General features: G+C 26.0%; 1 protein-coding gene across 3 annotated transcripts; it reads left to right on the top strand.

Annotated features, from left to right (window-relative positions):
• Positions 1-1,286: 1,286 nt before the first annotated feature.
• On the top strand, positions 1,287-12,929 carry LOC113364181. 3 transcript variants are annotated; one of them, XM_026606664.1, is made up of 4 exons: positions 1,287-1,517; positions 4,645-4,988; positions 11,077-12,071; positions 12,803-12,888. In XM_026606664.1, exons 3-4 carry the CDS (start codon positions 11,415-11,417, stop codon positions 12,845-12,847), a joined length of 702 nt encoding a protein of 233 aa, XP_026462449.1. In that variant the 5' UTR covers positions 1,287-1,517; positions 4,645-4,988; positions 11,077-11,414; the 3' UTR covers positions 12,848-12,888. The 3 variants fall into 3 exon arrangements, 2 of the variants coding, with proteins under 2 accessions (XP_026462449.1, XP_026462450.1); XR_003366024.1 differs by lacking the exon at positions 11,077-12,071 and having other exon boundaries at positions 12,803-12,929; XM_026606665.1 differs by lacking the exons at positions 1,287-1,517; positions 4,645-4,988 and adding an exon at positions 7,574-7,757 and having other exon boundaries at positions 11,171-12,071.
• The last annotated feature ends 575 nt before the right edge of the window (positions 12,930-13,504 follow it).

Genomic DNA, 13,504 nt, shown 5'->3' with positions numbered 1-13,504 from the left:
TGACAAATCTTTTCTGCATTGGCCTGAATGGTTAAGTATTAATTATAACCATCTAAAATCACATATACATTTTTGTTATTTTTTTACATATTTAATCATACAAGCACTGAAGTAAAGCTTTTGAACTGTATGCAGAGATGATACATAATATTAAATTTAAAACAAAAGTACTATACATACGTACTTACATTATTATATGAATGTATATTATATATATATATATATATACCAATAAGTGAACAATACAGTAATTAAAGGATAATTACTAATATTTTTTATTTTGACTTGGAAGTATATTTTATTACAAAGGATTATAAATTAATTAATAATTTATTTAACGATAGGTGATATTATTTTGATTCAAATAGAGTTATACATATTTTATAACTTGCTAGTATATATACAATTCATATAATTTGGCAATATACCTATAAAATCTAGAGATTATTTAAAGTAATGCAAGTTACAAAATAATGCAAATGATTTTTTCTGATCATCAAAAATTTGCCTTTCATAATTATAATAATATTATAATAATATTAATATTCTTGTCAATAATAATATTTATATTTTTATCGTTTTTGAGTGATTAAATGAATATATTAATAGGCATATATTAGGTTGTCAAATATCTCCCTTCCGCTTTTTTGCTCTTGGTTTATAATACAAAAAGGCGGAAGGGAGATATTTGACAACTTATTATACAAGTATTAATACTATGTTTATCATTTACTTGCATTTGATATAAATTAATTAACATTAATATGACAATACTGTGATGAGTTTATACTCATGGGATGTTAATGCTTTGTTGAATGGTAATTAATAATTTAGTATGATGTGATTGATTTTATATATTAATTAAGGAATATATAGGAATAATAAATTTTACTCATATTAACAAAAAATAATCATTAATAAATATTGCAATTGTTAAAATTCAAACGCTGCCTAATATTTTCAAAATATATTATTTTATAATTTGATTATTTTATTCAATAATAGAACTATTCAATTAGTCTAAAAAAATTATAAATTAATATTTTAGGTTAGACATTAAATCAAATATTCGACAAATTGATCATTAAATAAATATAAATATATTTCAACATAGAAAAATCTATTAAATTAATTTTTCTGAACTAAAAATTTCTTTTTAAAAAAAATTTAATTATTTATTTATATTCATTAAGTAAGTACTATTACATATGCCCAAACGAGAACGAGAAATATATATAAATGAGCAATTCAATTTTTTTAAAGAGAGACATGTCAATTTTATCAAAATATTTTTATTTAATGATTCAAATTTCGAATACATCTCTGTCAACTACTGTCTGAATTTTGTAAATACAACCATGGTATGAAATTTATGTGAGGTGATATGATTATAGATAAGGTAGTGATAAATTTATAAAGAGCGTCACATCTTTGTTTCATATGTACAGTGAGGTGACATCGAGTAAAGAACTTGTAATTTACAAAAAAATTATATAATAATCGTGATAGGTTAACTTGTAAGTAGTATTATTTGTACATATAATATATTAGTGAATTGTAAATAATTATTTAATATAATAAAAATAGGTTAGCACAAAGTAATTTGATTAGTTTAATTTCGAACAGTGATACTTTTTTTTGTTATGAATGATGAAACTGCAGAATATGAACTTTTGCATTTAAATTTTTGATAGATTTTGTGTTTACTAATTACCTCATGCTAATATAATTTCAATATTTTTTTAATTTTTGACTATTTATTATGTTTAACATATAAATAATTATTTCTCAATATATTTCTTAAATTTTTTTGATATTTTGATATTTTTATATCTGGGAAGTATAAATATTTATAGGCCATAATTAATGACTATTTATTTGTAGGAATAATTTTCAAATTTTGAGTTACTTAATTATATATTATAAGTTACAAATTACGAGTTACTAATTTATTATATTGTATTTTCAAAATTTGATTAAACTTTTACTCTCTTTTATTTAAATGTTTTAACTTTCATGATTTAGCTTCAATATAACATCAAACAATAAAACTAAGCATAATTGTATAAATGATTATATATTGATTTAACCATATAAATTATCATAAATATATTTATTTTAATGTATTTCAAGAGATTATAGAAATTTTAATCATTATATAAATATTGAATGGTGGAAAGGCACTTATAGCTACTTGTGGGACTCATCATGCATATTTTGTTGCAAGATAAAGATTTCATTAGATATAAAAATTAGATACATTGAAGCAAAATCATTACATTCATTTATATTTGATTTTTTTATATATTTGAATTTAAATTTAAATTGAGAAGAACTAATTTTATTTGCTCTGCAATTTTAATATGTTCTTGAATATTATAATCGAACTCACTAGGGAATTCATCTTAAGACTATATTCGTTAATCTTATAGAATCTCAAAGTTCTGACTGATTCTACTAAACAATTAGGAAATTAATGTTTTCTTTCGTCATGTGAATTATTTCCTAATTTGTAAACTCTTTATTATCTTCATTAATTTTTCAATTACGCATCAGGTCCAGAGTTCTATGACGGGGTCAAATAACTTTTGTAATGAAATTAAGATATTCGGGATTGCATTATTATTAAATGGCAACGTTCTCATGTAAACAAACTCATCCGATAGTGCAATATCATTTGCAACGCATTTTAATATGATTATCTATTTTTGAGTATGAACTAGACGCCACTCGAATTCCAAATATTCTTACAGGGTTTTGTGTAATATGTCTTGAGAAAATTGTAATAAATTTCAATGTTGTCGTTATTTATTAAACTGTTTTTTAATTTGTAAATTACAAACATTTTAGTATTAATATTATTTATTTGACAAACTTTAATTTTATTAAAATTTGAATCAGTGTTTAATTGGTTGGTGATGTTCATTTTCAACTATATATAAATGACTTTATTTTACTGAACTTTAACGTCTCCATTTTTCCAACATTTTTTTATGTTTTTTTTCATACATATTGATTTTTATAAGGATATTGAGAATATGATATCATTAAAGAAAAACTTCTGAAACTGCTAAAACACACAAACAATTAGTTTTATATTATTACTTTAAATAATTAGATATTGAAAGAATTCCCTTTTTACGTTTAAAACATTAAAATTAGAAAAAAAAACTTTTTAGAGAATGTACCTATATAAATATCAATTTTGGTCAGTCATATTTCAATTGTTCAAAGTAAAAAATTATTTCTTTCGATGGTAAAGTGATTGAAAAAAATTGTAAATGAAAAACTTTACTAACAAAAGTATAAAAGTTACTTAGTAAGTATCAAAAGTATAATATTAAATTGTTGCATATAAGTTTGGCATTAAAAGTTAAAAGTATAAAAGCGGTATTAAAAATGCAAAACAGATCTGATTTGAATCGATTATATTTATCAACAAAGTAATGATGGAGTCGTAAAATTTTTCGCATGTAATACAATTTATTATAAATATATATACAGAGTGCCCCAGAACTCAACGTCAAGCCAATGAACAATTGTTGAATATAAAAATTAGACAAGTGTATGGCATCGTGCCTTAAGGCAAATTGCTGGAACTTCCCGTACCGTAAAGAAATACTCGAGAAATATTAAATGTTTTCATATAGATTATTATAAATACTGTAACATTGTCTAATATTTATAATAGTTATATAAACGGATTTACAAAGTTAAAATTATTTGTATAAAGTATATAAGTGAGCTTTAGAATTTTAGCCAGAATTAAAATTAAAATCTGAAATATTTTCGATAAACAAGCAAAAAATTTTTTTGAGAAAAAAAATTGGAGAAAAAAAACTTTGAAAACATTTTTTTCTCAAAAGCAATTATTTTGTCAAAACAAGCGAAAAGTTTTTTGAATCTTTTGCATTTTGCTTTTGAATTTTTTGCATATTTAGCTCGGTATCTCCAAAACGGCTGGACATGCCTTTGCCAAAATCCAATCACCACTTTTCCCCGTCGTTACGAATTGAATGTTTTTTAGATCATTCAAATCGGATGCTCCGTTCTCTCACAAACTTGATTTCTATTTTCTGCACTCTTTGCTCCCTGTCCCCGAAACGGCTGGATCTGCCCTTGCCAAAAACTAATTAGCACATCTCCCTATAAATAGGATACGAATACGTTTTGTACCATTCAAATCGGTTGATCCGTGCGTCCGAAAACGTGGACAAAAAATTGTATACATACATACACACACCCATTTTTTTTGAAGTATGCAAAAATGTTCAGGAACCTTCAAAACGTGAAGAAATGTAAAAAATTTCAATTTCGATTTGTGGACGATTACAATAACTTACCCTACGGGAAGTTAATAATATTGAGATATGAACACTGAAGATAAACACGGTATCGAAAAAAGTTTTTATTATATTTAGAATTACAAAAAAAATATTTTTAAAAAAAATTACAAAATTACTTTTCATACAACAAAATTTGTTTTTTTAGCACTCTAATATCTGTTTCTAGGACTATAAAATTATCCAAAAACGGGTGCTTAATAAGTGTGATTTTATTCAAACCAATTAGTCAAAATTTATATCAAATAAACGATTTCATTTCCTGCTAACAAAGTCTGAAAAAAAACTTTTATAATTTCAGAAAGTTCTTTCCATTTGGGGAATTTTTCATCACCAATCCCTGTCCCATCATATCAATCGAGTGTCGGACAGAAGCGTCGTCGTTTCCGCAAACAGTCCGTTCGGAATTGGGTGAATTGTCAACCGAGTGACGAACCAGCTCGAAGATGACCGACTCGTTTGAAATTGTCAACATATCGGTATTATCGTAGTAAAACGTTTTTCGAAAACAAACTTTTAGTCAGTTTATCTGTGAACGACGACAGTTGCATGTGTGCCGTGATCAGGTCTACTGTTACCTCCAGGCATCGGAAAATTATCACGAGTGCTTCTGAGGAGGAACTTTGCAGTAGGATTTACACGATGGTAAGTCTAAAGGATAATACTACCACACTATCTTATACACATTTTACTCTTTTAACACGTTGATCGCTATGTCAATCATATGTAGAAGTTCTACATGAGCCATATATCGTAATACTATCACACTATCTTATCCACATGTGAACACTTTATTCTTTTACCAGTCATATATGTCTGATGCTAAGAAGTTCTTCATGAGCTATGTCAGAGATGATATATGTCTGATATACGAGATTTAGTGGAAAAAACGGTTTAATAAATGACCATATCAGTTATACATGTGTGGCATAAAAATAGTGGTTTTTCAATAATTTTGCATTATTTTTTTCTTTAACACATTAAGTTTTATATTTTTTAACTAAATTATTGGATAAATTTACCATGACTCATGTGGAAAATTAATCAGCTATTTTTATAATTAAGTCATTTTAATTTTTTTTTATCTTTATATTTATCCAATACATTTCACTATTTTTTATAAATAATATATTTTTCAAAAAAATTGTGTATTTTATTGAAGGTGTTTTGTACCAAAGGATACGAAGAAAACAAAGATGTTGCCAAAATTTTTAGAAAAGCACTTTTTTGGCACACATATAAGACTGCCAAAGTTTATGAAGAAAGTGTTATTATAAGGCCATGTCATTTTTCCAAGAATATTGGCATTTTTTTTCTTTGATACATCATGTTTCCTTGATACATTTTTAAACTAAAACTAAATTATATTATAAAATTACCATGTGAAAAAATGCGAATGAAATATTATTGTTGCGATTAATGTGTTAAGTGAAAGGTAATTTTTATTTTATTATTTTCATATAAATTATATTATTATGAGATTTGTGGATTTTATTGAAAGAGACTTATATCAGATGTTTAAAAAAAAACAAAAAATTGTCAAAATTTCTGGGAAAACAATGTTTTTGTCGTACATATAAGACTGACAAGGCTATAGAATTTTGCCAATTTTTTTTCTCTGATAAATTAAGTTTCCTTGATACATTTTTGTCTAAATTATCTGATAAAGTTACCACCCACGTGAAAAATTTTCTGTTACTATCATGGCAATTAACATGCTATAATACTCCAATTATAATATAAATACGTTTTCAATATGTAGATATACAATTAATTTACCTGTAATGTTCCTGAAAAAAGATTTAGCAGATAAAGTTTTTGAATTTCCATCAAATTTGTAGGTTTTTCAGTCTAAAATTTATTATATTATATTTAAATCTAAAAATTATCATTATAATATAGTTTTATATAATATTTTTGAGTTATTATTAAAAGTAGTATAATATTTGATTAACATTTCAACTATTTTCAAATCTATTTATATCGTATACTTTGCATAATAGCTTATAGAAATTTATAATTTTTGATATATAAAAAAAAATTATATCGTATAATATATTAATAAAATATTTATCGAAAAAAGTATTAGTGCTTGAATCTAATAAAAAATTTTATCATTATTAAAAGTAATCTTATTTGATTTATTAAAAGATATCATTGTTTCAACTATTTTTATCATATTCAACAAAATATTCATCTAAAAACTATCACAAATAGATTAGATTGATGTTTGAACACCTCGACGGTGTTGATATTTTATAATAGATTTATGAATCATTATGATGAATTTAAAATTAATGAGATTCTTCATTAACAAGACATACATCTTGTAATTTGTTTTGTGAAATAATGTTGTGCACACAAATGTAAGATAATTTCTACGTTATATTTATAGTTAACATGTCATTATGCAGGTATTGCAATTCGTATTTGTCATCTATACTTGCATAAAACTTCAATTATTCATGTTACTATTGTATTGACGTTTGTAATGTGTAATTCGTATACTGCAAATTTTTCTATATATACATGGCAGATAATTCTAATTATTGATGTAGCAATGCAATTAAGTATTCAATTTAAATATGGATTTATTTATAATATTAAAAAATACAACAATAAATTCGCGTATAATTTAGTTTTTTTTTATTGCAAATCATAAAGCCAAATTTAATAAAAATCAATATTGAAATTACCAGCAAACTTGTTTTCAATAACAAAATATACAATAAAAAAAATTACGTTTGGATATCATTTAAAGTAAATGTCTTGATTAACAAAAATAAATTGTAACAAAAAAAAAATTAAAGGAAATTAATCTTTTAGCAAATCGTAATTGTGAATTGGTTTAACAAAAAAATTCACACATTTTGAATTTTATTGTGTATTTATATTATTTACTAAAAATATAATATATAAACCTACACAAGGTTAGGCAAAACCGCATTTTTTTATGAAATGCTCAATTATAATCTGGATCACCAATTTTGTTTCTTTTAATTTTTTTCGTTTTGAAGTTATAGTATCTGCGTATCTTATTATAAAATACGATTTACAATTTTTGATTTTATAAATAGAACAATTGTTTGTATCTGTTCAATGTTCAGGCGTATTTACATTGCGTTTCCTCTCTCCGATAAAGAAGTTTTGCACACAATTTTGCACAATAGTGTTAGCCAGAGTGTTCGATAGATCACATAGGCAATTTTGTTATTAGTGGAATAGTTTGATAGTTTTCCATTTGGTTTAGTGTGTGATAAATCAATATTTAAATTTCAAGTGTTTGTGTGATATATGTGATTAGAATACATCGATTTGATAAAGTGATTTGGGATCGTTTGGTGCATCTCATATGCATTAATTAAATATAAGGATTGAAAGATTTTGTATAGCTTTAGTACTAAAACAGCTTAGGTACTAAAACACAAATTATTTTTTAATATTTTAAATATCTATGCTTTCATTAATTTAACATTACATTCATATCTTAAATTAAGTTTAAGTGCCTAAAAATAATTTTATTTAGTTCAATTCAAAAAATAATAGTATATTTGCGCGATGATTAAGTAATGTTACATAAACATCTTATAGAATATATAATTAATTTAATAATAAACAACAGTTATGAGATATCTAGAAATATTCTCAAAGTTTGATGAACAAAATTATATTTTACCAATTTTTTTCTAATATCAAAAAAAACCTGTCTTATAATATACATTTGGTATTGGAATGGTTGATATAATTAGAATGGATTTCAAAGGAGATTTATTACCCTTTAGTAAATCAAATCAATGAACAAACTATGAATAATTAGAACACACAAAAATAAATAATAGAAAATTTAACTAATAAACTTAAGTCTATTATAATCTAAATATAAATCAACTACTTATAACTATTTATTAAAATGGGATTAGAATATTAATCCCACATAAAATATATCGCATCGAGTAATGAATCTTCAAATTGTGACTTAATTATTTGTTTACAGATTTCAATTTGTATTGTGTGCATTTTTAACAATATATTTTTTATCAATAAGATTTTATCACATAATCGAAAAATAAATATGTCTATAATCCTTTATCATTTTTTTATCATAATCGAGCACCTTATTTGTTCCAAACGTAAATCAATTCTGTAATTCAAAAACAGAACTACACGTGTTACTTTAATGTAAGATATAAAATCATGTGTCCATATTCGACTATTTGTTAAATTAGAATTGTTCTATCGAATAATAAAAGGTTAACTATGCATGTTAATTAGAATTTCAGATCAAATTTCATATTTATTTTGTCTTAGTTATCGAATTTGCAATTAGAAAGAACTGACGTTGTCGTTCCGCATTTAGATATTTCAAAATTGATATATGTATATATATAATAAATTATTACTATTTACAAATGCAAATTTTAGTCTGTAAATTAATCACAGGTACAATTAAAAGATTTTATGCGTATCTGTTTAGTGAAGTTTCATTTGCTTATCATTCAGACTTATTTGTACAAGTTATTTTGAATTGTTTTATACATTGTTGCTGGCTAGACTTTATTGCAAAGCTAACAAAAACCATTTTGCGCGATTTATGTTTGTTATAAATCATTTTGTATTTAAATTTAATGAGATCAAAATTTTACATCTATAATTATTTTTGAAACTAAGTTCAAAGGTTAATGACACGTAAAAAAACAACAAGAGACTTCATAGAAAATTAACCAAAAATGGCGTTTTATTAAGTGTTTCATATACAAGTCTAAGCATATTATTTTTTGTCATTATTTTACGGTTCTTAAGTAATATTTGGCTTTCAACAATTATTTTGATAACCAGGCTACGTGTACATTTCCACGTCGTTTTCTTATCGGATCCGAGGAATCTCCCTAGACTTATTATTCTAGTTTCATAGATATTTTCCTACATTGAGGCAACAAACACCTTATTTACATTTAATTTATAATTATCGTGACGATTTTATCTATTAATAATTCAAATATATCAGGGACGTATAACATACAAATGATTCAAAATGAAATGACAAAAAAATTACAAAGTTTTCATCTAGCAGAATGTTTTTTTATTTATCTATCCATCCTGTTATCACATTGCATTCTTATAATATTGCAATGTTTTTAACGCGCATTTTTTTCTAAAAAAAATTGTGCATTTTTTTAATTTGTGATGCTTAAGTATGCAGTTACAATTAAACTTCCAGTACTATAATGAAGTATTCAAACAATAAAATTTAGTAATAAAAAATAAAAAATGTTTTTTTTTAAATTAAAAAAAAAACATGAGAAAAATCTATTTTCAAAAGCAATTGTTTCATCGGCATAAGCAGGTTTTCTGAATCTTTCAAATCGGATGCTCAATTCTCTCAAATCTCCTAAACGATTAGACCTGCCTTTGCCAAAATCTAATCACCTTTTCTCCCAATCATTACGAATTGAATATTTTCTTGATCGAATGCTTCGTTCTCTCAGAAACACGATTTCTATTTTCTGCACTCTTCGCTGCATCTCCGAAACAGATGGACCTGCTTTTGCCAAAAATTAATCAGCATATCTCCCTATCAATAGGAATCGAACGTTTTGGACAAAAAATTGTATCCTTACATACATACATACACACACACATATCCAATTTTCAATTTCGATATTTGAATGATTACAATTAATTGTAAATTAATAAATAATCGACATTTTTTTTATTTATTTTATTTATTTATATATTGTTATTATATCTCAGTCAGGCAGGGGTGTCTGGTATAAGAGATTATGAAAAGAAATTACATATAAAATTGCCCTTTATTATAAAAAATCTATCAGTTTGTTAGGTTCTAGATTATTTTTTATTAGCAACAGCAATTTATTTGAACAGTCTAGAAAATTAAATACATATAACAAAAAAAAGTTATTTATCTATTTAATTTATTTATTACAATTACAACTCATTTCTCCTAATTATTACGATTTAAATTTATTATCCGCACTCGTATGATTCTATTTTCTTTAATTTTTTTCATATGAATATTTTTAGTATTTTTTTATTTTAATATGTAGTTGCGTAGTTTTTTATGCTACTGGTGATCTAGTTCTGTTATCGTGTATAAATAAAAAAATCAAGTTTTATCCGATTTATAATCTCAATGAATTGTCAGCAAACGACGTGCAATATCGACGTAGAGCAAAGAGCATTTAGTTGTGAGTGAATGTTTGTGACATTTCTTATCTGTTTACATTTCATACAAATTTTTAATTGCTTAAAATAGACGACATTAAGGAAGCCTGCGCTTCTTCTTCTTAAATTAATAAAAAAAAACATATTTAAGTTTATTTTGAGTTCAGACATGAAATATATCTTGTGATAACATCGGTGAAAATAGTAGTATCAAAATATGAATGTTTACATAAATTAATTTTGCTGTGTAAATGTTTTGATTTTGACAAATTATTTATGAATGATACCGAACGTGTTTTAATAATTTCGATAGCATTAAACATACAGGTCATCTTAAATATTATGACGATCAAAATTATGGATGACGGGATAAATATAGTTAAAGGCTTTTTATGTATAAACTTATCATGAGAATTTTTAATCGAAAATGCTTAAACATAAATTTAGGTGTTATAACTTTGATTATTAACAATTAACATGCTTCTTCTTTACCTAACCTCCACAAAATCTTTTATCAAAAGGAACTGACGTATTGTCCTTTTATTTTTAGTTTGGAGGCAGATTATGAATTCTCATGAGAAGTTTTAATGAGGTGACGAGTAATCATATAGCAAGTATTGACATTATTACATATCTCTCAAAAGGACTAATAAGGTAATCATCTAATTGATACCTAAGTGTGAAATAAATTTAGTATGTTGTGGTTTAGAATTTTAAAGGATCCTACTTGAAAATTATGATAACAAAGGTGAATGTTGACAGTTTTGTTATATGCCGTGTTTAAATCACGTAATCCACACATCCCCACTCTTTAAGAAACAATAGCCTCAATATCGATTGTTTACCGAACGATAAAATAGTCAGTCAGTCTACATCAGCCGGCCAACTATGAGAGACCTGGATTCCGAACCGGAATCAGTAGCCGATTGTCTTGGAGGTGCTGGTTATAGAAGTATTCGAGTAAGGTACCGGCAAGATATCAGCAATATGGCTCCGAAACCGACAGAAAACATGGTTTTAGGAAGATCGAAATCTAAAAGCCCGCCAAGGATATTGTCGATGCATGCGCAGCAGATGAGAATGGAACGAGGCTTTCGGAAACGACTGAATTTTTCTTACAGCTCGAACTCCTTGAAATCACTACAGATGGTGTTGAACCAGGAAAGTTTACTTGCCCACAGACGTGCTTCACAACCATTCGATGCCTACGGTTCGATCACTTCAAGAGACGCGTTTCCTGATTCTTTGTCATCCTTTTCATCATCCAGCAGTATCGCGGAAGACGACGAGGACGAAAATCAACTTGAACCATTTAATCAAAAGACAAAAGCGGACTTAAATAAAAAGGATATTGACACAGCGGCTCAAGATTTTGGATTTGTGCATTTGGATGTTAAAGTGAACGATTTAGTGCATAAGAACAATGGCAGACTAAAAAATGGTGTGAATAAAAATAATAATCATAGTGCAAAAACGAACGGTTCTATAAAAACTGATGTAGTTGATTCTTCTAAAATCAAAGAGACTAAAAAATCTACTATAATGGTAATTAAGATTATTTTTAAGTTCATTACTCTGATGTATATTATGCTTGTAGTGACTCATAAGATATAATTTTATGAACATACAGAAGGTGCAAAATTTATCTTTGCAAACAATATATGTCGAGACGTGATGGTGGTTTATTACTACATCGTGGATTTACGAGACAAGTCACTCACGCGGTGACAATTACAATTGTATTTTTCTTATCAATTGAATAATTTACAATTTATAGTCGGGCTTTTAACGTCATATAATTTTACAACCAGTTAAAACTAGATTTATACATTTATGAACAACCGTTACCAAACGCTAATTTATTAATTCAATGCTTGAACAAATCATTAAACGAAACGGTTTTTATTGCATAATAAGGCTTTAATATATTTTGCTTCTAATTACTAAATCAGTAATTATTATCTTTGATAAATTATTACATAAATTGCCGGTACACTATAGAACGATGTTGTTTGGATATAACTGCACTATTCAATTACTTATTCTAACAACAAATAATACGAATAGCACCTGTCGATATGAATATTTACCTAATATGGCTTAATATATTTTGCTTCTAATTACTAAATAAGTAATTATTAATTGTCTTTGATAAATTATTACATGAATTGCCGGTACACTCAGCAACAATGTTGTTTGGATATAACTCCACTATTCACTTACTAGCACCTGTTCAAACGATCTGAATATTTACCTGTTTCTTTTATTCCTTACAGTCTATTAAATCTAATGAACGAAGGAGTATTTGTACAAAATCTTAGTAATCGGTGAATTGGGCACAGGGAAAACTAGTATAATAAAAGATACGTGCACCAGTTCTTCAGTCAACACTATCGGGCCACCATCGGTGTTGATTTTGCCTTGAAGGTTCTCAATTGGGACAGCGACAGCGTGGTGCGTCTCCACTATGGGATATTGCAGGTAAGAATGACACTTTATCTTATCTTTTGACTAAACTAATAAATTACACAAGATTAGATGTCGATAAATATGTAGTAAGCGCAACAAAAATATTTGATTTGATTTTCTTAACGATGATAACAAGAGAAGATGCATGTGATGTAATTTTGAACATAATTATATGAAGAACAATTTTAATCCGAAAAATGCTTATCGGAAAGATGCAAGATGATTATGTAAAAAATTACATAAGATTATATATGTACTAATATATAAACAGATGATATGTTCTCAAAAGACCATAATTCGATTTTGACGAAACTCGGCACACATTGTTATTGTACCTTACCAAAAATGTTACCAAAATCTAAAGTTGGTACATTAAATAGGTTTCGAGATATGCGTGGTTGATTGGTCGCGGCTCCGCGCTAAATACATATTTCATATATTTTAATTATGAATAATGTGATAACTAATTTTATTTTATATTCGTCGAAAACTCGTAATCATTTTGCATA

Source organism: Ctenocephalides felis, unplaced genomic scaffold (genome assembly GCF_003426905.1).
Source record: "Ctenocephalides felis isolate EL2017-DRISC unplaced genomic scaffold, ASM342690v1 CF-g0.4_SCAFFOLD_00845, whole genome shotgun sequence".
NCBI classification, from domain to species: Eukaryota; Metazoa; Arthropoda; class Insecta; order Siphonaptera; family Pulicidae; genus Ctenocephalides; species Ctenocephalides felis.
This window is presented reverse-complemented; position numbering and strand designations above follow the sequence as displayed.